A 26,684-nucleotide genomic window follows, 5' to 3' on the forward strand; every position below is an offset into this window, starting at 1 on the left:
TTTCACAAACATCTGAAGCCAAGAAATGTATGGGCAATAGTAAAATGCACACACACAATACAGACACACAGATTAACATTGCTGAAAGACATGTGGATTGATCATAAAGACATTTAGTACCTTATGTAAAGATTACACTCTATTTAAAAACGAATTTGAAAGCTTCTTTTAATTGGTACAGTTTTGACTTAAAGATGTTTTAATAATTCTCTCCTTTTCCTCAAATAAGATTAGAAGCCCACCACTTAACTCTCACCTTCAAATGTCACCAAGCTGAAAAATAGGAAGGAAGGAAGAAAGGAAGGAAGAAAGGGAGAGAGAGAGAGAGAGGGAGGGAGGGAGGGAGGGAGAAAAAGCCTTACTCAATTCCAATAACTAACTCCTATCAGTTAGTAGAACTACATGAAAATGTTATTCCTTCATATACTCAAAAACAGTATCTCATGATAGAGTTTGTAGTTACTTTATTCCTGGAACATTAGAAAAGACAGAAGAAAATTTTAAGAAATGTAGTTTCTGTCTATTTCCCTTTATCACAATGATGAAAAGCTTGTCAACTTATCCCCAAATTCTGAGTGAACTGTCTTTTATCTCCCTAAGAAATCATTTTATGTTACTGATAGTAAAGTCGTCAGAAGACCCAGATCAGCTGTCTTATCTGTCTGAGGCTAAGGCTGGGGCTTAGCTTGCGAGAAAGAAAAAGTAGCAAATCATTGCTGGGCTGGCTACAGGGAATTGCCAATTGGGTCTACAGTGGACTAAAGGGGAAAATGTAAATACAAACAGTTAACAATCTATAAAGCAATACACAAACATTGTTATTATGAATGGTTGTGATTAATGATAATAATAACAATAATTATAATATTTTCAATGCTTATTATTTTGAACTACATACCCCAAACCTACAAGGAGTGCAAATCAACAAATCAGTGGTCAACTACAGGTCTACTGTGCTTAAGAGCTTCGGATAGGGAAAAATCATTACCTCCAAAATTCTACCCTATGTAACCCACAGAAGGCTCAATGAAGCTTCAGCAATTTCTGCTCTTTGTGAGGAGAATCAAGGTAACTAAATTTTTTTTTTAAGTTTGGAATTTCGCATTTATTTCAAAACCTTAAAAAAATTATATTCCCCTTTTCTTCAGAATTGACCATACCATTTTAAGCCATTTTTATTTCACTGCAATAGAATAATTTAAACTAAAATTTTATATAACTTATTCAACATTATTCCTCAAGAAAGACTGAGATGAAAAAGGATGGACAAAGGTGTATATCTATTCAGTAGGTTCAAACACATACATTAAGTAAAATCTTTACTCAAACATAGTTACTGGAACTAAGTTTGACGTTACCTCTGGTACTCCTAATTTTCGGCATGCTTCCAGAAAGTTTTCCACGTTTCTTCTGCATTTGGCCATGCTAAGTTTAGGCTATGAATGCAAATATTCAGAAATAAAGAATTACTAAGAGAAATACTTGTAATAACAGGTTAAATTTTAAACTTTCTAAATGGCAGAAGTACTACACGTTTATTGGAGAAAAATAATACATAAGCAAACAGAAGACAGTAAAAAATTATCCAGAAACATTCACCTAAAGAGCTGTTAATATTTTGCATTATATTCTTCTAGACACTGTGTGTGTACACAAAGACATGCATATATACACATAGATATGTGTTTATATGTAGAATTTCTGCATACATGTATATATGTATATACACGTGTGCAAGATTTTCTGCACATGTGAATGTATATGTGTGGATACACACACACACAGTTTTTATGAGATCACACTGTTGTGTGACCTGCTTTAGTTTACTTAAAAGTACACCATAAACATCTTTTCCCATCAGCAAATATATTTCTATATGAAGGGTTAAATTCACCAGGCCAATGACTCTCTTTCTCGCCAAAGCAATCGGTTTTATTAGAAAGCTGGTGGTGCTGCAAGGCGAGGAGATTTAGAGGCAGGGTGGGGAGCAGGAGTAGAGTGAGCACCTTGTGCGAACACGGGCGTGGACAGGGTTTGTAAGGCAATGTTACACAGACTGCAGATGGAAGCGGGCTCTACCGCTACGCCATGGCTGGGTCTGGTCAATGGGAGCTCAAGATGCTCAGAGAAGAATTTCTGAGAAGTGGACATTTAGAAACATTTCTAGAAAGGAAAACTACAATATAATAACATAAGCTAAAATACTTCACAGTTGTTCAAATGGATATTAATGAAGAGTTTTAATGACTTGGGGAAATACTTAGGTTTTCATAAATTTTAAAAACTACTAAATAGTAGATATGAGAAGCTCACAATTCAAAAACAACTTATATGTAGAAGGAATGTTAGCAGCATAAAAGCCAAAATGTAAACAGTGGTTGTCTTTGGGTGGTGGGATAGAACATGATATATTTTCCTCCTGCATTTCTCCATTTTCTCCGATCAAGCATTATTCCCATTATATTTTCAATTAAATTTTTCTATTTGAAAAAGATAAAAGGTGACAACCAAAGAAAGTAGCATTTTTTTCCTGAAGAATTGATCAAATTTACAAATGTGTGTAAATAACATGATTCATAGTGTCCTTATAACACAATAACTGTATATTTAAATTGGAGGCTGAGGAATCGTACTTTCTTTCTTACAAGTTGGGGAAGAATACTGAATGAGAATCTGGTACACAGCTCTAACAACTTAACAGTAGTTTGGACTTCAAAACTTTTTCATATTCGGTTATAGGACAGAATTTACTGCCCAAACTAAGGCAGATAAAGCAGATTTGAATCAGAAGACAAATTGTTTTGTTTTGGTTTTTTCCTGTGTTTTCTGAGGCAAAAAAGTGGTCAGTCTTTTGAAGGGAAAAATATATTCAACTGTATAGAAAGAAAACTGACAGTTGAAATGCGATCATCAGCTAATTTTTCCTGCTGCCAAAAGAAAAGAAACTAAGAAAAATAATGCCACTACGATGCTTTCCTGGCTGGGGAGTGGGGCTTCACGTGAGGCTTTCACTCCACAGACTCTTCCTATGATATTTTATGAACACTGTGCCTTGAGGCTGGGGGCTCTGGCTTTTGAAAAATCTGTTCATAAACACTAATGATCACAATGGCTTGCATTCACATTTATATCACATGTAGGCCCTCATTTCATCCTCATGGGAGCAGTTCCATGACAGAGAAGAGCCAATCAAGTTAAAGAAAGGTTAAATAACTTTCCCAAAGTCGTATGGATTATATAGATGTGGAATTGGAATCCAACCCCTACATTCTTAGCCCCTAAACTCTTCTGCTTCACCTAATAGTAAATAGTATGGATAGAGGTTTTCTCTGCTTGTCTGAACCCTACGTAGGCTTCAAAGACCAGCTTATCTTTGATTCCCCCTCCCTCATCTGAATGACCATAACATGACTCCACAGCTCTCTTCTGGATGGTAATATGGTCCATGATTATAGGAAGAGGATGCCAGCACCTGCTTTATCTCCCCCACATGGAGACGAGGATTTTTAGGGACTAATGGCATCTCACTCAGTCTCTTTCATCTTTCCCCAGTTTCCTTGGTATCTCCCACCTACCCCTGAGCACAGCTAGTGATCAAGGAATTGTTGAATTAATGACCAGCTGACCAACCTCTGGCCTGACAGGTTACTAATGATATTTTATACAGAATCCACATCTTTTCAGAGCTATCCTAAAATCCTCAATCATTAATAGAGGAAAGAGTTTCCATTTAGAAGAGAACTCGCCAACCAAAAGAAGTTTCCCAAAAAGACTTCTCACTCTTTAAATAATTCCTTGTGAGGAATGAATCTTTGTGTCTCTACAGTCTTAAAGTTAGCACCCCAAGCGTTTCTTTAACGTGTTTTGCTTTATATTTGAAGTAAGTTCCTTTTCTGTCACTTACGTACTTACTTTAAATATTTTCCCTTTTTACAGTGAAAATGTTACTTCATTCAGAAATGCTATTCCTTTTCTGCTCTTCTAGTTGTTTGGGACCCAACACAGAGCATTTGAGCAGGGTCCTGGAGATCCCATCGGTATCTTTAACCAGCAATACTGTCCCAAAGGAGTTTGTTTGATGTAAGAGTTAGTTTCCCTTTATATGGTGTTACTTACGACTGCTGGTGAGGGGACATGGATGCTTGCGACGGATCGTGGGCGGATGTGGTTGACTAGATGGCAGAGGACGACGCCATCCATGAGGGCAGCCCCCAGGTCTTCGTGCAGGCTGACCTTGAGTCTCATCTCGATGCTCTGGGAAGGAATCAGAAGGAAGCCAATTGCTCTCGGGCAACTGAGGGTAAAATACAGTTATGGGTATTTATGAATTGAGACTTAGGTTTCATTATGGAGAAGGATAAAAACACGTGGAAAACACTGACATGATTTCAAACTTTTCGAAAGATATTAAAATAAAAATCCCTCTGTAGAAAAAAAAATTCAGTTGTGTCTAAAATTTTTAATTAGTTGAATTTTTAAAAGAATGGGCTTCTTGGGATTTCCCTGGTGGTCCAGTGGGAAAGAATCCACCTTCCAATGAAGGGGACGCGGGTTTGATCCCTGGTCAGGGAACTAAGATCCTACATGCCGCGGGTCAACTAAGCCCACGCGCCACAACTACTGAGCTCGCGCACCTCAACTAGAGAGCCCGAGTGCCACAAACTACAGAGCCTATGTGCTCTGGACCCCACGCCACAACTAGAGAAGAGAAAACCCAGACGCCACAACTAGAGAGAAGCCCATGTGACGCAACGAAAGATCCCACATGCCACAGTGAAGATCCCATGTGCCACAACGAAGACCCGAGACAGCCAAAAAAAAAATGGACTTCTTAAGTTCAACATTGCCTCAGACTTAGCAATGAAAATAGAAAAACAGACTGAGTTGAACAATAAAAGCCAAATCCATAGTGATCGTTTTGCCATGTGTAAAAATATCACATCACTATGTAGTACACCCGAAACTAAAATCATATTTTAAGTCAATTATACTTCAATAAAAAATAAATAAAATAAAAAACAAAAATAAATTAAAAAACCAAAATCCAACTGGTTCAGACAGACTGCAAGGGGCACAAAAGGGATTAAGAGATGCTTTTCTCTGAGACCATGTTTTAGTTCAAAAATCAATTTTTCTCCCTTTTTAAAAAATTAAACACTTTGAGATAATTATAAATTCATCTGGAGTTATAAGAAGTAATACAGAGAGATCTCACGTACCCTTTACCCAGTTTCCCTCTAAGCTAACAACCTTCAAAAATACATACTACAACTTCACAATCGGGACACTGGCATTGATAGAACACATCCATCACCACAAGGATCTCTCACAATGCTGTTTTACCAGCCACACCCACTTCTCTCCCACCCCCAGTACCTCTTTGGCCCTACTCCCCTTCTCCTCTCCTTCCAGGACTGCCATGACATGAATGTGTATCATCTGTTACACGCCCACAGGTCCCTGGGGCTCTCTGCTCATTTATTTTCAGTCTGTCTTCTCTCTGCTACTCAGATTAGGTAATCCCTATTGTTCTTTCTTCCAGTTCACTGATTCTTTCCTCTGTTACCTCCATTCTGCTGTTGAGCCCACCCCCTGGGCTGCTTCTTTTGGATAATGTATTCTGCAGTTCTAAATTTCCATTGGTCCTTCTTTATGTCTTCTATTTCTCTGCTAAGATTTTTTTTTTTTTTTTTTTTTTTGCAGTACGCGGGCCTCTCGCTGTTGTGGCCTCTCTCCTTGCGGAGCACAGGCTCCGGACGCACGGGCTCAGCAGCCATGGCTCACAAGCCCAGGCGCTCCGCGGCATGTCAGATCTTCCCGGACCGGGGCACGAACCCGCGTCCCCTGCATCAGCAAGCAGACTCTCAACCACTGCGCCACCAGGGAAGCCCCTGCTAAGAATTTTTATTCCTTTGCAGAGGCATTCTATTTTTTTCTTTGTTTCACCTGTGTTCGTAATTGCTTGTGGAAGCATTTCTATCACGAACAGTATAAAATCTTTGTCAGATGATAACATCTCTGCCACAACAGTGTTGTCATCTGTTGATTATCTTTTCACATCGTTCTGGCTCTTGGTAGAATAAGTGATGTTTTTGGTTGAAACCTGGACATTTCTGGTATTATGAGACTCTGGCCTATTTAAACTTTTGTTTTAGCTGGCTTTTTTGGACACGGCTCTGGCAGGGAAAGGGAGGCTACCCCCTTGTTACTGCTGTATAAATGCAGATTCCCACTTGCTGTCAGTGACTGGTGTGGGTGTGGAAATCCAGGCTCCCCATGTGGGCTCCACTGATACCACGGGAGGGGATGGGATCATTCTTAGCTCATGGGAATGAAATTCCTGGCTCCCAATGTGGCCTTCTCTGATACCATCCCAGCAGAGGTTAAAGTCTAGCTGCCTACGCCAGCTTTGCAGGCATGGGTAGGGGTGGGACCACGGGTTTTCTGTAGTGTTTAGCTGGAGTAGAGCCTTTGATGTCTAAAAATTTTCTCTCTCACTAGGCTGCCCCTTTTCTGGTCCTTTGACTAAAGTAAGCAAGCTTTCATTGGGACTTTTTTTTCTTAATTTGTGCCCATTAGCATTTCCGGTTTCTAACTACTTCACCTTCAAGTCTGAGAAAGATAAAGCAAAAAAGAAATCCCACTGGACTCACCACCACTGTCATTCCTAGTCCCAAGGAGCCCAGCTAGTCTGAATTATTCTCTCCACTTTTCAGAGTGATCCTACGCTTATTTTATATAGAATCACCAGGGGTTTTAGTTGTACTTAGTGGGATGAATGGGGAAAAGTACATCAACTCCATCTCCTCAGAAGCAGAAGTAGATAGATCGGTTTTTAAAACTTCAAATGCAAATTTCTGCTTTACAGCAGAAGCTCCTTCTAAATGGATAACAGCTAAGCAAGGATGACTTTATTGGGAGATCTGCAATAAGTGAAGTACTTGAAAATCAGTGCTTGTAACAGTGTTGCATAATTCTCTTTCAGAACTGTCTTGTACAGACACCTCATTTTTTTCCAAGCATGCTTTCAGTCTCTAATTTTACATCACTAAATTAAAACATAAGCTATCAATATGACCCAGGCTTTAAGAGAAAATTATATCACTCTTTGAGAGGCATAGCTCAACTTCTGATCTTATTTTTACATATCTCTGAAAGTTCACCTCCCAAGTTTACTGCACATCCAAATATTCTAGGCAAATGACAGAGGACTGACTTGCCCTATGTGACTGTTGAGTCAACCACAGTGGCTTAAAGTGGTGGTAAGAGGTTTCTGGGTTTTTCTTCTTTCCTCCTGGCTACGTGCTAAACCGTATATAAAGTTATCATCTGCAACAACGAAGATTCTGACCTACCTTAATTCAGCTTTAACTTTTTTTTTTTTGCGGTACGTGGGCCTCTCACTGTTGTGGCCTCTCCCGTTGAGGAGCACAGGCTCCGGACGCGCAGGCTCAGCGGCCATGGCTCACGGGCCCAGCTGCTCCGCGGCATGTGGGATCCTCCCGGACCGGGGCACGAACCCGTGTCCTCTGCATCGGCAGGCGGACTCTCAACGACTGCGCCACCAGGGCAGCCCAGCTTTAATTTTAATTATAGGATTCACTGCTCATTTGTAGAACTCATTGCTATCTGAAATTGTGTATTTATTTGTTTCCTTCTTACTTACTCTGTCTTCTCAGTAGACTACAGGCTTCATGCAGCAGGGACCTTTTTGTTCTTTTCTCTGTCTGTCACCTAGACTATACAGCCTGGCACAGAGAGCAGTCAATAATCATTTGCTAGTGAAAGGAGAAGATGTAGTATAAAATCTACCTCCTCAAGAAGCTTCTTATATTCGTCTAGTTCACGGCTATGATACTTCTCTTTAAATATAAAGAACTTATGTAGTAATTCATGACGTACTGCCTTTAATAACTAATACCAGTGTGTTCTTTGGTGACTGACCCTTGTCCTGCTGTTCGATCTTCCACATATTTACATACGATCCTCCTAACTAGACACAAAGACCATGAGGTCTTAGAAAAATACATACACAGTTCCCACTAGGAGCTGTGCTGGGGATAGAAACACAAGAAGGAATAAGACAGCCATGGTCCCTGCCATCACCAAGCTTGAAATCTTCCCTGGCACCCAGCACGAGACTTCACCCTTGGTAGGAACTCCAGTGGTTTGCCTATTATGACATTCGAAAATTCTGGCCGGTTTGGGGTACGTAGTAAGGCTAACTATAAATATCTTTAAATTCATGGCATATTATGAAGTAAATTAATAACAGTGCGTTTTTTAAAGAATACCAGAACTGAAATAATACTAGATTTTATACATAGGTGTTAAGTATTTCTACTTACATTATCTCATATATTTCTCATAAAATCCCATGAAGGTAGATGGGAACGATTGTTTTTAATACATGAAAAGACTCAAACTCAGGGATGTTAAGTGACTTGTCCAATATCAAACAGTGAGCTGGCTAGATTTGAAACTAGATATTCAGTCTGCAGTGCTTCAAAGTCTACTTTTTTATTTAAAGATTTTTTTGATGTGGACCATTTTTAAAGTCTTTATTAAATTTGTTACAATATTCCTTCTGTTTTGTGTTTTGGTTTTTGGGCCACGAGGCATGTGGGATCTTAGCTCCCCAACCAGGGATCGAACCCACACCCCTTGTATTAGAAGGTGAAGTCTTAACCACTGGACCACCAGGGAAGTCTCCAATGTCTACTTTTTAAAAATACAGAAGGCTGCTTCAATTCTGGAAATAATTATTTAGTTACACAATGTTTCCCGGTACCTCTCGGAGCTGTTCCACCAGTTCTTTTTCTTCTCTCATCTGCTCCATTTTCCGCCGAATTGTAAACTGTGGGTCTATAGATTCCAAATTTCTCTGTGGTCTAAGAAACACTGTAACAGAAAGGGAAATGAGCCTTTATGGAGCGCCTAGTACAGGATGCCGTATAGGGCTGCTCATATTTAAATCAAATAGTTTATTTATCCCAAATAATTCATTCACCACTCACAAAACAATAAATTCTGACTTCGCATGAAAAGCTTGATTCGAATATGCTAGAGAAGATTATGTATTCAATTATTCTGGGTTGTGTGGACAAACCAACTGAATCCAGGAAAGGGATTGGTCATCCTTGGCACCATTGCAGACCCCTTCTCTCACATTTTCCCCCTGCTTTTATTCCAAGTTTTCATCTACACTCCAGGTTTCACAATCCTTTCATTAAATTTGGATACTTTGTTTCAACTAATAAGACAACTGCTTTACAGGTTACAAACAAGCACAGGTTAAGGCTTCTGTTGGCTGAGGTTTTCATCAGCCTGGGTTAGGAACTAAGTGATGAGACACACTACCCACTCAGATAGCTATCTGAGTGTGGAGGGAAAAATTCTGCCTTCTATCACGTCACTGACAGCACATCCCAAAAGTCAGCTCTTCAGAGATGACCACAGACTCCTTTTAGAAAAGCTGGCAAGATGGGAGACAGTTTTAAGAGATCATCTCTGGCTGCAGGTCCTTAAACGTACAACCTCCAGAAACGGCTACTCACAGTGGCAACTCTGGAAGGAGGTAAGGCCCTGGCTGCAGAGAAAAGGAATGCTCTCAACCTTTGAAGGATGACATCTTTTAAAGACTAACAGAGAAGGTACAAAATACGCCATGTACGGGCAGAGTGATTATGGCAATTTTAATTAGGATACAAAGCCCAGGGCGAATTTAAACTTGAATCTTTTTCTTCCTTGAGATTCTTATCTTATTAAGACTGTCAACTTTCCATGCACACCAGAGGGGGCAAAGAACGGTTAAGAGCTGTAGTTGGTTCCCTGTGTCCCATAGATTTTCAGATTGGGGGCGGGGGGGGGGGGACAAATGAGGGGGGCGCTTCAGAAAATTTGGGGCAGAGAACTCCAATTTTAAAAATCAATACCACGTAGAAGGCTGCACTGACACACTGCAGTTCTAGGAGTTTCAATTACCGTATCTTCAATGATGTAGAATAAGAACATTATGTAACGTTTATTCTATTCTGCCAAACATTTGCTATGAACCACTTTAAAAGCATTTCAATTTATTTGTTTTTTAATGAACTATGGTTTACAAATATACTTTGAATAAAAACAACTGGAGTCCACCATATAATCAATTATCCCCTATTCACCCAACTATGTCGTTTTAACCTCAGTTTGTATCTTTGAACCAAAACACTTTAATAAGTGTCTTGCACTATACTTCTCACATCTCAGTATTTTCTTTCTAAATCAGTTCTCGGATATCTGAATCAGCCCTCTGGTGCTCTACTGAGAACCAGAAAGTTGACACATCTTAAGAAATCCGTGACTTACAGAAGTTAATGGAGCAAGGGAATGATCTATTGTATATGTTAACACCTTCTGGAACCTCAGAGAGAAGTCAGCCTGGGGCCTGGGCTTCTGCCTCAAGCCACCTAAGGAAGAGCCAAAGTCTTGTCACCAAGACCTACAAAAACCAAACCCCACAGGAAGCGAGACCAATTGTTTCAAAAACAAAGGCAAGGCAGGCAAAGGAAGTAGGTTGACCAACCAGCAGGGAGAGATGAGAAGTTCACAGAGCAAAGGGAAACGAGGAAGAATTTGACAAAATAAGCATGGAAGAAACTAGAAATGCATTAAATTTGCCTTTGCACCATATTGAGACCAACCAAAAAAATCTACCCATTTAAACACAGTGACCAGAAGAGATATATATTAAAATGTAAAGTCTAGAAATAATCCACACCACCAAAGAAAAAGTCAACCAAATTTACCAAAAAAAGTCAAGGAATGTGGACTTAGCTGAGTAATACACACACTGGCCAGCAAGGGGAGCCCCAGAACCGTTTAAACAAATTTACTGTTTTCTTTGGAGGTTTTATTTTCCTTTCGCTTTTTTTCTGGGGGAAATCTTATCTAATACTACATGTTTAATATTTTCAGTATGTTTTTACTGGCAGATTTCATTCTGAATACGAAGCTATCAGGAAGTTAAATTAACCGTGAACTTTTGGTTAACAGCACACTCTTCAAGTATCTATACCCTGTTAGAGTCCTGTGTAAGACACCGAGATAATTCAATGGTATCTGGGCTTTAATTTCCTGGCATTGCTTTTCATCTTAAATTCCCATACGTCTCAAAAAATACAAAATGCATGCTTGGGTATTTGCTTTATGAATGTAAGCGGTCAAAAAGTGTTAAAACATATGTGAACCATTATTTTTAAGATGAATACTTCAAATGTACATAAAATTACTGGAAACCTGACTATAATACTACTAGTTTTCTAAATAGATTAATTATTGTAGAATACATTAGAATTTAAAATGAACTATTTAATAATAAATCTACAAAGCACATAAGTTTGTTATGACAGAATAATTTGAATAGGACCATTATGGTAGCTCTGATTATTTTATCCACAGTTGTTTTGTTTTGTTTTTTCTTTCAAGTCATATTTAAATAATAAATGCAGTGACCAGCCTGGTCAAAACTTCAGGAAATTGATCTATGGAGGAATTATTCCGGTCTTCCTTAATTTCATATCACTACGTTTCAAGAACTCCCCTACTTAATTCAGGGGAATAAAAATTTAGCTTGTGGCTGCAAGACAATATTAAGAGCCCTGCTGTTAGTAACTGTCTTTCACATCAAATGTCACAATGATTGTGTAAATAAGAAGAAAAAAAGAGGGGCAAGGGAGCAGAGTGAGGGTGTGTGTCAGTGTGTGTGTGTGTACACACACATATGCATGCACAAGGGGTAGGAAGAGACAAGGAAATAGGTGATTTCAGATGCAGGAAATAATGAGTCCTGCTTAGCTGTTTAATTACTGTATATCAAATACTGATAACATTCAAAGAATGAAAAGGACGATTTGTTCATATTTGCAATTTCTTTAGCTGAAGAGACAAATTTCTAAGCAAAGACTCTGCAGGGAATGGTGAATATGCTTATGCAGAATATCAAATGCATCCTTGCAGGTACACGTCCAAGTCCACTGACTTTTCCGTTATCTCTACCTCCTCCTTCACCCTAACCTCATCTTCATCCCTGACCTGGGAGTGGTCTGTCAGCTGTGAATGTACAACACGCTTTATCTGTGTCTCTCACGGCACTCTTCACTTTCTTACAGGAGAGATCTGCTTTTCTCCATGAGGACTCTGTAAGAGTTTATGTTTGTTTCCAATTTAAACCTCTACCCCTGCCCCACAAAGCAGTTTGTTGGATGAATAAACAAACAAGTGTTTCAAAAATTCCCTCATTCTAAGATCACTTTATATGGAGAATACCTTGTCAGAGGTATAATCAGTCATCTCAATTTTTTTTAACATGAAAAATCTCCTAGAACTTAGTCTCCAGGTCTGAATGCATTAGAGACTGAAATAAAAGTTCCAGGAAGGCAGAGATCTAGTCTGTCTTTTTCAGATCTGTATCCACAGTAACGAGCATCATGCCTTACACATAGGAGGCACTCAGTAAGTATTTAAGGATGTGCACAAGAAACTTTTTCTAAATGTTGTAAAAGTATCTTTCAGTTAAGCAAAGAAAGCTCACTCCTCTAAAAATTGCCTGAAATGTTACTTATTTAATTATTAAGTGAAAGGAACTTTGCATAGAAATTATCAGTCTATATTATTAACCTTTGTTGTCTAAATTTAACTCTAGATTTCTTCTCTGTGGACACATGAGGTTTTGGAATTTCGCTCTCAACTTCTCCTTTGAAATTAAAAACCTGGACTGGGTGTGATGTTGAAGACATACAAATTCAAGGGCAGCAATATGGTGGCTTTGAAAAAGTATCATGAGCTGTAGATCCAGGTTAATGTGAATCAGAAATCTAATTAGTGCAATTCATTTATTCCCTCTGGTGCCCAAAAATGAATTATGTAAATCCTCTGCCCTCAAAATGCTTTCTATGGTCTTGGGCAGTTTATTCAACCCAGTGGTTTTCACCTACTTAAACATAACATAAAATCAGTAAAATAATAAGAATAATAATCAGTGTGAAGACTCCACGCTACTCCGAATAAATCAGCACAGGCAGTGTGGGGTATAGGCAGCTATCGTGTATAAAATGCCCAGATGATTCTAATATGAAGACAAAATACTGAACCACTGAAACACCTCTCACCTCACAGCTTCAGTTTCATCATTTTTGTAATGGGGAAAATAATACCTAGAAGTGCAAGATTATGGTAAAACAATTCCAGAAAATGTCTGTAAACTGGCCCAAGATAGATATGTCCATTCACTCACTTTCCAGTGATAGTTTAAAGATCAATTTTAAGTATAAATTAGTACCTACCAATTCACTGCAAATGAAAAAGGGAAAATAATTCAAAGGAAGATAGGAATGATTTTAATTTCAAAGTGAAGGGGAAAAGGAAAGAAAGATGCAGAGTAGTAAGAGGGCACAAGAAAAGGAGCAGAAGAGAAGTTATCAAGTTAAGAACAACTTGAAGTGAAGCTGCCCCATCCAGCTCCAGGGGTGGAAAGACATACAGACACACATCCACATCCTTCCCCATCCATTTTAGGAGGTAGAACTTTGGGGATTGTGGGAATTCAAACTCCCAAGGACCTTCTAGCCAGTTTGCCTTTTTTTATTTCTTTGAAGAATGAGTTTTAGGGAAAATAGGGAATTTGAAATGAGATATATTTGAAACAAAATATTAGAAAGCTATGTTTATTATTTTAAATGTATTTTTTTAATAAAATTTAAATTTTACTTAAATATTGGAATTTAAATAAAAGGGTAATTTTAACATAAAGACAGTGAACAAGGTATAAAAATGCCAACTTTACCAAAAATAATTAATAAAAATACAAATGAAAGGCAAGCTACATTATGCTGGGTTGAGTTGGTAATATGATGCCATTTATTTACACGGGGTGAGATAGCTGCAGATACTGGATAATGGAGAAAATATGAGGAAACAAAACTGCTGGGGTAATCAGCTTTGAAATGCCATGAGAGGCCACTGAATAGGATCTACTATTTCAGAGGAACCAGTAAGAACAACATAAAAGTAGGCTGTATTCCTCTTCCAACCTTAGCACATATACTTGGGGATACATATAGTGCTTCTTCATTAATTTAGAAAATGTACTGGAAAATGTATTCAAATCAGAAGGCAATATTTAGCACACAAAAAAAATGAAGGTTCTATTTGAAAGGTCAGATCTGGGAACCTACACAAATATTTGCCAAGATTTCTGTTGCCAGAAAATTAATAGATAATTAATAGAAAATCATCTCTTGCCCAGGGCATATTGTAGACAAATTGCAAATAGGGGAAAATAACAACTATCCAATATCTGACATGATTAACCCAGGTAGACGAATACTGAAAACAATCCTTTCATTATTTGTGTGTGTTTGGGCGGGGCGGGGTACAGCATAACAGCTACACATGAATCCCTGGAATTTTCACTCAAATAAAAACTACCAGAGAAGTATTCCAGGTTATTTTATTTTCAGAAAGATTTTCACAATGATTATTTTTCTATGGAAATCTTAGGACTTTCAATAAAAAGAAGGCCGTCTGGCTTAGTAGCTTGCACAAAGAACCCTCAATAAACAGCTGTAGATGAAGGTAGATATGGTGGAGAGGAGATGATCAGAGAGTCAGAAGCCCTGGGTGTGACCCCACCACTCCCTCTACCTAACAGCGTGACCCAGCGTGACCCACCTTTCTCGTTTTGGTCGGTTCATCCATAAAGATAGAAATCTTACTGCTACGCAAGATGTCTAGATCTTACCCAGCTTAAAAAAAAATGTCTTTGGTTTCAGATATCACTCCTAAGGAAATAGCAAATCACACATAAATCTTTCATTCTAGGCTCATTTCCTTTAAATAACATCAGATCCATAAATAGCCATGCTTTCTGAAAAACAAAAATGCCTCTCTCCCCTTTTTATTTTTAAGTAAAGGAACAGGTTTATCAAGAAAGTTTTCATTTAGCCTTCCTCAACTTCCAGAATTTAAAATGGGATGATATAGGAAGGGACTTTGGTTTCCCTGTTGTTGTTGTTAATCACACTGGTTTTCAGTTAAAATTTTAGAAATCTATGAAATGATGAAATTCCTTTTGGAACTAACCTGCCAAGATATACATTATCCTTGTACATAAGGGAAGTCTGGAAAAGCATTTTTTGGTTGAATTTTGACCAGAAATCACAGAAAATGTTTTAAATATACGGTTTCTATTCATTACATATAACATATTGATACTTAGATAAAAAAAATAAGTATTATCAGAAAATACATCTTCTTATTGTGCTTGCATCGTGGTTTTACCCCACATATCACTTCTCTTCCCTATAAATCATACTCTCTATTTCATTTCACGTTACTTTTATCTTCTGGTATCTCGGAGTAAAATGTTTAAAATCTGAAGTAACAGACCAGTATGGAGATTCAGATATCTGTGGTAAGTATATCTAAATAACTATATTTATTTTATTTTCATCTTTTAAGCTACTTCAGATATTTAGTGGCACGAAATCAAACGATATCCACATGAATCCTAGCTAGATGTCTGCAATTTCTTATTTGCACATTTGGTTCTCAAGCCAAGTTACCATTCTTAAATATCATGCAGATGAAATTACACTCAAAAGGGCTGAAGGTATCAAAAGTCAAAATGTGCAAATAATTTGCAAAAAAAAAAAAAAGCAAGTGATTTCTCTTCATTTTTAGGAATTTCTCACTTCTAACTATTTTCAGTGCAGTCCTCTTGGATTGGCCACAGTATGTCTTGATTACTTTAAAAATTTCATATGGTAAATAAGCATAGATGATAAAAGATGAAACTCTGAAAGCATTTAGTTCAGAAGCAGGAGCAGCAGAGATTATCCAAATGTACAAACCCCCAATTTTTATAAACAAGCAAACACACCAAAAAAAAAAAAAAAAAAACCCAAGCAGAAAGGATAGAGAAGAAATTATTGTACAGTCCTTCCAAAATTCAGAATATTCAAGATAATTAAATGTAGTCTGATAAACTGCTGAAGAACAATCCACATGCACTTTTCTGGACTTTCCAGGTTTACTATTATTATCTCTTATATCAGGCATGCAGGAGAATATACACTCTATCTTCAGCTGCACAGAAATGAATGTTCAGTATATTCATTCACTGGCTTATTAATGAGCACATCGAAGAATAGGTACAAAGCCACCTACCATTGTCACTGTCTCCTTCAGATGGAACACTGTAGCTAGAGTTGTCCCATGTTTGTGCCTGTGTAAGTTTGTTGAAGGAGATAGGAGGAAGAGTGAGGGCTGGGTCTGCAGGAGAGCGAGAGAGCCAGTCCGCGTACAGTTGCACAAGGACCAGGAAAAACCAAAGGGGCAGCAGCATTTCACAAATGGCATAAGGATTGTATGGAAATGAAGCGAATTTCATATTATGGAATTTAATTTCAAATGTACAATATAGGAGAATGAAAGATGGCGCATGGAATAAAAAGAATGATAAAAAACTGAGTGTTAGTACTTATCAATCATATACTTGGCATGCAGTTAATACCGTTAATCGTTAACAGTTCGCAAGCCCACAGACTTAGAGTACTAATGAATCATGTCAGTGGAAAGAAGGAGTACCCATAGATTATGCAGATAAAAAGCAAAAGACCTACCAGATACCTTTTCCAAAGACCTAAATAACTAACAATCTTAGCAAATACGATTCACACAAAAAATCTGTTTACATAGAAGAAGCTTAATATGTATAAATATGTCAATTATTTAGAAATAAATCTATTATAGAATCAGCGTTTACCACTGGTGGATTTTTTTCCCAAGGTAATGTAAAATTTCTCTTTAAAGACATCTGTAAGTCTGCTGGCACGCTTTATTGATAAGTGAATCTAGCCAACTCTGCTCAACCCTCGACACACAGCTATACCTCTCAATACTGTCTTAGATACTGATCAGTATAGAACCTATTTCGGACACTAGTAGAGTCTCTTTAACAACAAACCTAATTAACCGATAGATGTCAGTCAATTCAAGGCACTTCTAAATTGGTCATTTATGAAATAACATCTCTTTTTTTTTTTCTGGACTAACTATTCATATTGTAATTTTTGATGTTTAGGAAATATCTATACAATTTTTATTCAATCATAAAGCAGGGCCAGTAAAATACAGGGACATGATTCTAGTAATGCATATTTGGATATATACAGTTGTCTTTCTTGGGAGGAAAACACAGAAAATAAAATTTCTTTTGAAGAAAACTATTAGTCTACTTTAAGAATCTAAGTTTCTGTTCCCACTTGCTAATTTGAGCAGTCTGTTTTTATTTTTAACACAGAAATCACATGAATTCATATACTTAACTTGAAAATAAAAATTAAATCACTTTTTAAAGTTCCAAAGCTACTCAATCAAAAATAATTTCTCTCTTTTGTAGTCATGTGATCTTCAATTAAGATTAGTAGGTATATTATTTTCTAGAAAATGTGAAAAATACATACTGTAATATTTTAAAGTCACTAAATAAAAATTTTAAAATTCCCAATACATGATGCTAGTTTCATAACGTTCCAACATGCCAACTGATGTTCCTGAAGAAAAATCAGCATTACTTACGACACCCAAACTCCACAAAGCTTTCTACAACTGGCACAATTTCCGCACTGGTTAGTCAGCATTAGAGAAAGGTTGGAAGCTAGGAAAGGAAATTATCTTTGTTTCCTGCTATTCAGAATAAATACTTCATTTATTTTTCACCACCACAAAGAGTCTGAAATGGTTCACCACCGTGGGTATGAGGTTGATAAGTTGAGTTTGGACCCCATAAAAAGAACTGAAGAAGTCACGGAGACAATTTTGCAACTAAATTGCAAAGATGCACATTCAAAAGAATATTATTCTTTGGAGATTCATTCAACTTTTGATTTGCTCAATTATAAGTTTTGTTTTGTTTTGTTTTCTTTGCGGTATGCGGGCCTCTCACTGTTGTGGCCTCTCCCGTTGTGGAGCACAGGCTCCGGATGCGCAGGCTCAGCGGCCATGGCTCACGGGCCCAGCCACTCCGCGGCATGTGGGATCTTCCCGTACCGGGGCACGAACCTGTGTCCCCTTCATCGGCAGGTGGACTCTCAACCACTACGCCACCAGGGAAGCCCCTAAGATATTTTTAAATTGTGTAAAAGTGCCTGTAAGGGATAGGAGAAAGTCTGTAGCCCAACATGAAGTCCTCAGTGTATAGAGAACATTCCTGGCAGATCATCATTCAAGGCATGCAAGCCTCCATTCCTCCCAGCACAATCTGAGACCTTGGAAATGGAGGCCCGACCCAGATCTGGCTGCATACTCTCAGCTCCATGAATGGTGAGGCCAGCCATTTGAGTCCTATTTCATGCACAATTTGGTTCTCCATAAAACACCTCCTAACCCTTGCCACACCCAAGCATCTTCTCAAATGGCTTTGTCTTACAGCCCATTCAAAACGCCAGGAAGCCATTACACCTGGCCACATGTTACCCACCAATCAACTTTCTCCAAAAACGAAGAAACATTCCTTTATAAAAGAACCATCTTCGTTTTTCTCTATGGGTACCCTTTTTCAAAATATACACATGTCTAACTTCAACTGTTACCAAATGCTTTATTAAAAAACCCAAGAACATATGAGTTCTTTACTACCTTTTGCTTAAAGCGTCCGAGTCCTTTCTTAGCACTTACTGAAAAGCATTAGCAGTGAGAGTAGGCAAAAGACTTAAGAATCAAAAATATTAAAACAAAGAAGCACCTAAAAGAAGGTAGATAGTGCTAGAACTTTAAGTACGTGGAGAAATCAGAAGAACCAAATTTTTCTATACATAGTCCTTTTTAAAATCAGCAGTCGTTTTGCACATTGCTATAATTTACATTTGTGAATATACTAAGTTAAAATAAAGTAGGTAATATAAGCAGAAATGCTCTTAAAAATGTCTCCTGACCACTCATGTGAGTCTTGGAATGACCACCCTGTCACATGAGTAAATACACAGTCCTTACGAAGGCCCAGAGAGCAAATGAGGGGTGTCTCAGAAAAGAGTCACCAGCCTTAATTTAGCAAGGTACCAGGAACCACCGGGGCAAAGGGGTGGCTATTTTATCAACAGAATATTTCTTTCCCACTTACACGTCCCAACATCTTTTTCTCTTTGCTCTGATTCAAAAGAAGGTAAGATAATCTATTACTGATAACATGGCGTTAATAGGTGATTCACGACCACAAGGCTCGAAAATATGGCCTCCCCACGCTGTAGTGGGGTTCTGATGCCAGGACTCAAACTCACCAGAGTTGACAAGGCTGCTCACACTATAATGTATGCATTTAAAAGGCTAAAGAGAAACTCCTGAGCTTTTCACACGTGCAAGAACGCGAAGGTTTCAATTTACCTGATCGAGGCTTCAGGCCAAACAGAGCTGTGCTGGTGTTGGTAGGAGAGATGGCAGGGGAGTTCTCTCTCATCTGTGGTGTTAGAAGGAAAGGACATTTTTTAAAGAACTGGAGCAGAACTCTGCATGCCTCTCTATGATCAAGGATTATAATAAAACCACGACCTCCTTGCCTTTGCTGCCGTGAGGAAGTCCTGACTAAAAAATGATAATTGATGCATCTTCACATTGCTGATGCTTTAAGGGGCAGAATCGACATAATGTTGTTTTGGGGGAGATCCGTCCAATTGTGCTCATTATAAAAACAGTTCATAGTTGTGTGATACTGGCAATCCCTTTCTGCTCACGAACAGATGCGTGCATTCAGGTGCAGGCACTGGCACATACAAGCACTCACTCACATCCACCTCACAGAGGGCACATCTGATAAAGAATTTCATAACACAACGAGATGAGAAAACAGGTAACACTGAACAGATGTCTCAGCTATAGGGAAACCACACACTGAATCACTTATAGATAACGAGACATTCTAAATGTTGCCCACATGAGCTATTTTCACTTCGTTTTCTATAAAAATGTTCCCACATTTGGTCTTCAAAATATGTCTTATAAAATGAGTCTTTAATTATGGATAGGGCCGGATCGGGCTATGAGAGCTAATGAGAGACTCCCTCAGAGATTCTGCAATACAATTAACTCATGAATCATCACGGTCTCAGATTGTAGATTTCTGTACAAGATATTCCAATTCAGTCTTCACAAAATACCTCAGCTTTCATTAATTTTCAGGAAACTTACCTCATTGGGAGAATACTCGCTCCCATTACTCTGTAATGTTAGATCATTTTGCACCTTAAGGAAGAAAAGAAATGCATGGTACGTTCCATCAGATTATAAAATTAGTGAGGCAAGAACTGAGTTTTTCTAACTTCCATCATATCCCTGGCACACAGGGACACAATGAATAATATGCTGAATTAATTAATTAGTAGTTAAGTAGGCCATACTTACATTTTCTAAAAACATGCAACTATATCCACAGAAAAATAACACTGAAATATCACACAAACTAAGAAAAGGGATTTCCCAGAGCAAAGCGCTCAGCCCAAAGTACCTGTGAACTTCAGCTTTCCTTGCTAGGTTACCAAGCAACCTGCAGGCTCCCACCTGCTGGGAGCATAAGGGTTTTTATAAATGGTCCAAGGCAGTAGTTCCCAAATACACAGAATCTCACTGGGAGCTTTTTAATAAATATACCTACCCGGACCTAGGAAAATCCTGCGCTGTCAATTCAACATCAGTTTGCTTTGTCAACCACTGGGGAACTCGATAGTTTATTTTACCCAGATCTGCCTTCTTTATAAGGTAATCAAGAACCCCACAGAGGGAATTCCCTAGCAGTCCAGTGGTTAGGACTCCACGATTTCACTACTGAAGGCCCGGGTTTGATCCCTGGTCGTGGAACGAAGATCCCATAAGCCGCGTGGCACAGCCAAAAAAAAAAAGCATTGATCCAAAAAAATTTGGTGACAGCTAATATAAACATCTTCATACATGTCACCAAACTAGTATAAATTTCAGATGTCTGTTCCTATTCCTATTGTTGAGGAGCGCTATTAAAAAATATTCCCAACTGTGACAAATCCAAGGGAATAACGTATTTTTAGAAAAAACAGTCATTCATTTCCCTACTCAATTAAATGTCTGAACTGCTAACAGGTAACCTGCAGGTTTGATTCTCTCTGTAAGAAACTCATTCCTCTAATTTTCCCTGTTGTCCCCACAGCATCCTTCCCTATTGGATATTACTTATGTATGAGAGCATAATTTGCAATTCTTCCTGAATGGTTTCCACTGCTACCCAAACTTGATGTGGACAGTCATCTAAAGTGTGTTAAAAGTCAGATAATGTGATGTGCTGACAATTACAAACCTTTTCATAATCTTGGCCTCACTTATCTAACTGGGCACCAGCCTATCCCTCAGTGTTTCTGTCCGGTTCATGCTCTGTGCTGATTCAACCATGGCCAAGCTGCCTCCTGGGAGCGATCCAAATCCTAGCTGCCCCCCAAATCTAGGATTATTTCCCTTTCCTTAACCTCTTATCCTTTCCCCAGTCTCACAGAGCACCTAAAACACTCAGGATTATGAACTCTCATATTCTTCTCTAAGTTTTCTCAATGTCTAAGCCTTCTTTCCTCCACAATTTTTAAAATGCCTTAAAAGTGAGGGCAGGGCTTCCCTGGTGGCGCAGTGGTAGAGAGTCCGCCTGCCGATGCAGGGGACACGGGTTCGTGCCCTGGTCCGGGAAGATCCCACATGCCGCGGAGCGGCTGGGCCCGTGAGCCATGGCCGCTGAGCCTGCGCGTCCGGAGCCTGTGCTCTGCAACGGGAGAGGCCACAACAGTGAGAGGCCCGCGTATCACACACACACAAAAAAAGTGAGGGCAACTTCATCTTCTTCCTATCCCAGTCTTCGACACCCCAAGCAAGGCTGAATCCAGCACAGGGACTCAACAAATACTGGCTAACTGATTCAAGACTATTGTAAAGATACTGCTTTCTTCCTGAATAAGATGGAAGAGAGAACATAAAAATCACCCAACCATAAAGGAGGGTCCCACTTAAGTCCCACATAACCATCAGCACTGGCCTTGCTAATCTACCACTTTCTTTTCCTCCTCCTTGTGACTTCTTTTTTCCACCAGAGCCAGCAATTCCTCTCCCTTTTTAAAATCATGTGGACAGAGAATTGCCCAAAGAAGGAAGACAATGTGTAAGAATTCCTTACACTGAACGTGACTCCTCATTCAACCAAAAAGGGGGGAAAAAACTATTAACATTGTAAATCAGACACGGAATGGAGATCTTTTTTCCTAGAGGCTTGGTGTCTGCCTGATACTCCTGAAATCATGCACACAGGAGGGCATCTATTCTACTGGAATCAAAAGTGGGTCTGCAGCAGGATTCTAACATGGTCTCCAAGTACCTCTTCACTGACTGACTGTTAACTGCAAGGGGAAAATAGAATACTTAGATGGTGGAGAAATCAGATTCTACCTCGATTGGGTAATCAAATTAATGTCACCAGTGAAGCACAGATGTACACAATGTGCCTCCAAATGTGGTACCTGAGAAGGACACCGCACCACCTGCGCAGCATCCCAAACGAGAATGCAGGGACTCAATCTAATCATGAAGAAACATGAGGGACTTCTGTCCCACAAAATAAGGGGCAGTTCATTTTACAAAAAGAGGAGCACTATATTCTTCAAAATTTTAAGGTCATAAAAAATCAAAGAAAGGTTATGGAAATGTTCCAGAATAAAGCAAACTATATAGTTACCTGACAATTATTGCCTCTAGACTGGATCCTACACTGAAGGGGAAAAAGTGCAATGAAAGACGTCATTAGATCAACCTAAATATTTGGAATATGGATAGCAGAGTAGATGAAGATATCTTATCACTGTAAATTTAGGAAGCTGATAACTGAAATGGGGTTATAGAGGATAAAATCCCTATTCTTAGGAAAGGTACACCGAAATGTTTAGAGAAAAGGACTATGACACACAAAACTTTTCCTCCAATTTTCAGAAAAAGAACTATGTGTGTGGAGGAAGAGAGAGATACTGCAAATGTGTTAAAATGTTACTCACAGGTAAATCGGGGTGCAAGGTTATAATTTTTTACAACCTTTTGTAGACTCTTGTAATTTTTTAATAAACCTTTGATAAATTTTAAATTATTTCCAAATAAAAAGCTAAAACTAAAAGTGAGTCTGTACAGAATCAAAAGCAGCATGTCGCTAAAGAAGAGCCTGTGGAAATGGGCCCAGGGCAGCCTTCACGTAAGAGGCTTCCTGATGTCCCACTACTGGGTCATTCAGTGATGCCTCCACCTGGGGAAGAGGGAGTGCAATGATTCTAAGGACCACACTGATGACAATCACAGAGCAGAGTAACAGTAACAGCTAAGTTAGGTGTCCTGGGTTACAAGATTGATCCCAATTTATAGAAAATAAAGGTGAAGTTAGAAAGGTAGCCCACAGGAGCTCACAGTTAGCAAGTCTTTGAGATAGGGCCGAAACTTAATGTAATTCCAAGTCACTACACTCAACTATGAAGCCACGCTCTCTGGGAACATGGGTTTTTCGATTACAGTTCTTTTCCTCATTTAACACAGAGACTTAGCTAGTTAAGAGTGTGAAACTGCTTTACTATGGTACGTGTCCAGACACCTCAGGGGACATAAATTGGTTGTACTGAAATTAGCCATCCTAAGCCTATTCAGTAAGAAGGGATAAAACAGGTCGTATGTAAACAATGTTTTACTCCCATGTCGCTGACTCAAGCCTATCTCTCTAGGCCTGCTTCTTCGGGACCTTCCAGGCTCATCTCTAGTTAATGATGTCAAATCTGCTTTCTTTACAGACACCCAAATTTCACCGTCTGTAGCTGCCTGACCTACCTTTACTCTGTCCCCAAACCCCACCCTCCACCAGTTTCTCTTTGCTAGAGTCACTTAATCCTCCTAGGCATATCCCAAATCACTCATTCTTGTCTCTCAAGTCTTTCCTAGTTTATGTTCATCTGTGGCTGGTAAAACTTGCATCAGATGGTCCTACCTCCAGTTTTTTTTTTTTTTTTTGCGGTACGCGGGCCTCTCACTGTTGTGGCCTCTCCTGTTGTGGAGCACAGGCTCCGGACGCGCAGGCTCAGCGGCCATGGCTCACGGGCCCAGCCGCTCCACGGCATGTGGGATCCTCCCGGACCGGGGCACGAACCCGTGTCCCCTGCATCGGCAGGTGGACTCTCAACCACTGCGCCACCAGGGAAGCCCCTACCTCCAGTTTTTGACAGAGGAGGTTTCCATGTGGGTCTTAGCTGCCAGGGCCTGACTTAAGACCGACCGCCTGACATAAAAAATTTAGAGAACTTAATGGAAACAGCCAACTCTCATCTTTAAGGGGAGGTGAGTGTAACAGATAAGCAGGAAAACTAAAGAAGCCAGAACTATAAAAAAATTGAAAACTAGACCTTGAATAAATTTGAATATTGATCTCACTAATGAATGTTCCACCCCACGATAAATCTCGATGAAATATGGTGGCCACTCTTCTGTGGCAGAGTATTGCACCAGAGCTCTGGTGAATCCAAGAGCAGCCTTACCTCACATTCTGGAGACGTCTCCAACTGTATCTGACCACTGTAGGAATTAGAGGGAAAAAATGATACAAAGTGGAATTTAAAGCAAAAATATTTCAATGTAAAAAGGTAAAATACATTGTTATAAAAAGGTCAACATACTTTAGTGCAGAGTCTTGTAATTCTAAGTCTTCTGCTGAGTCCACAGGGTAAAAGTTTACAACACTTCTCTCTGTAATATCTGTGCTTAATCTAAAGAGTAAGGGGAAAAAAGTGTTACCAAATGTATTAAACTTCTAATAAATTCTACTGCTTTTAGTCATATATTTAAAAGTTATGTCTATTGTTAAGATTTAATAATGAAAGGTTTATGGTAGAAATTTCAAACTACATGGTATTTCCCCGCCATGTGCCAAATACAATATAATGTAGTTTTAATATAATTTTCCATATGCTTTGGTATCAAAATCCAACTTGTTTGAAATATACTAGTAATTTCTGATAAGGTCATAATATTCATAGGTAGCACACACTAAATTTTATTCTAGATATTTATTAGTTTACAGAAGCAAGTTGTTCTATACTATACTATACACGTACTATATTATGGTATATGTACCAAGGGCATTTGTTTTAACAGGAAGATCTCTTTGATAGACCCTAATACTCTCGATTTAAAAACTAAGAATTTATAAGCAATTTGATATGCATTTTAAATTCTGAAATTGTCTTACAGTTTCTGAATTTCTGTGTTTTTAAGAGCTGAACTTTTTTTTTAAGATCTATAAAATAAGGAATTTCTATGTCATATACAAGTCATAAAGCTATTTTAAAAAGTAGGAATAAGTTCATATTACACATGCCCATTGAAAATGGTATCAAACCAACAGTCAGAAATCCTCAAGAAACCAACACAAAAGCAAAACAGGATAGCAATATTCAACTCAATTTTTTGATGCTAAGGTTGTGTGAAAGATAAAGCTCTAAAATTTAATCCTGTAATCAGCGGCTTGACTAACACAAAGAAATCTGGATCTAGGAAATACGAGACAAAGGAAAACCTTAATATGTACATAAGCTTTTTATTACTATTATTCAAAAGCAGCTAGAAATAAGTGACCTCTTGAAGTGCGCTCTCTCTTTATCAGGACAAAAACAGGACTCTTTCTTTATCCCTATTACACTGGCACAAAGACACGTTATTATCAAGTTAGGATTGTCGTATCATAATATCTATTTCAGGATGTACAACAAGATCTGCAGCCGCCAAATTAGTGGATTATTGTAGGGAGGAAATTAAATCCCCATAGAGTCTTGCAACGTAAATAATTTTAAAATAGCAATCCATAAAGACGCAAGTCAGCTATCCCTTGGAAGGGTACTCAAGGCTGTTTTCTTCCACGCCCACCGTGCTGACTTGCTTGACATCCTTGGCGACTCTTTGCCTCAGACCTTTCCAAGCTGGAGGGTAATCTGCAGATCCTCAGTTCATCCCACTTCTCAGGAAAGATGATGCAACTGAGGTCCGGAGCGGGGAGCCACACCTTCCAGGTCACCCCGATCTTACACTTGGTTCCAGTCCCACATTCCCTGGCCGCTGCCATTTCCATCAAACAAGGCTGTTCTTTTTCAATTTGGGGCTCACATCGTAATCTCGAATTTGTAAGAAAAGTTTATTGGAAAAGTAATACGAAATATAGAGATATGAAAACAATATAAAGTTTGAGCCCAAGTGGGGCCTTCTCTCTGTCACACCGTGTCTTCTAGGCTCTGTCCTGGACTCACATTCCCTTCCCATTGATATGCTTGCCCTTGGGAACCTCATCCCCTTACACTACTTCTGTTAGAGCAGCACCTTATGAAAGTAACTTTTAAACCTAAGTCTCGAAGCCCCAGACCTAAACGTCTAGCCGCTGAATGGACGTTGTCACATTGCCACCTTGGATTTTACTCAGCAGGTCCTAAACTGACCCCAACATCCTCCTCCTAAAAACCTGCCGTTCCCCTTGGTTCCCCATCTCGGATGGAGACATGAGGGGTCAGGGCTAAAACACCTTGGACTGTTTGTTCCCTCCCACCCTCACCATCCACTTCAAACAATCACCAGAGGAC

General features: G+C 38.9%; 1 protein-coding gene across 4 annotated transcripts in view; it reads right to left on the minus strand.

The window, feature by feature from the left end:
* Positions 1–26,684, minus strand: part of LRCH1 (leucine rich repeats and calponin homology domain containing 1) — a 188,818-nt gene that overhangs the window by 15,862 nt on the left and 146,272 nt on the right. For 2 of the 4 annotated variants that reach the window (XM_079903025.1, XM_079903023.1), the window contains exons 12-19: positions 24,735–24,824; positions 24,597–24,633; positions 20,224–20,277; positions 19,423–19,495; positions 16,210–16,314; positions 8,792–8,901; positions 4,117–4,254; positions 1,359–1,436 (exon numbers count right to left, since the gene is read on the minus strand). In XM_079903025.1, coding sequence (XP_079759151.1) covers positions 1,359–1,436; positions 4,117–4,254; positions 8,792–8,901; positions 16,210–16,314; positions 19,423–19,495; positions 20,224–20,277; positions 24,597–24,633; positions 24,735–24,824 — 685 coding nt within the window. The remainder of the gene's footprint in view (positions 1–1,358; positions 1,437–4,116; positions 4,255–8,791; positions 8,902–16,209; positions 16,315–19,422; positions 19,496–20,223; positions 20,278–24,596; positions 24,634–24,734; positions 24,825–26,684) is intronic. The other 2 variants (XM_079903022.1, XM_079903024.1) reach the window with 1 other exon arrangement.

The sequence above is a fragment of the Stenella coeruleoalba genome (genome assembly GCF_951394435.1).
Source record: "Stenella coeruleoalba genome assembly, chromosome: 18".
Taxonomy (NCBI): Eukaryota; Metazoa; Chordata; class Mammalia; order Artiodactyla; family Delphinidae; genus Stenella; species Stenella coeruleoalba.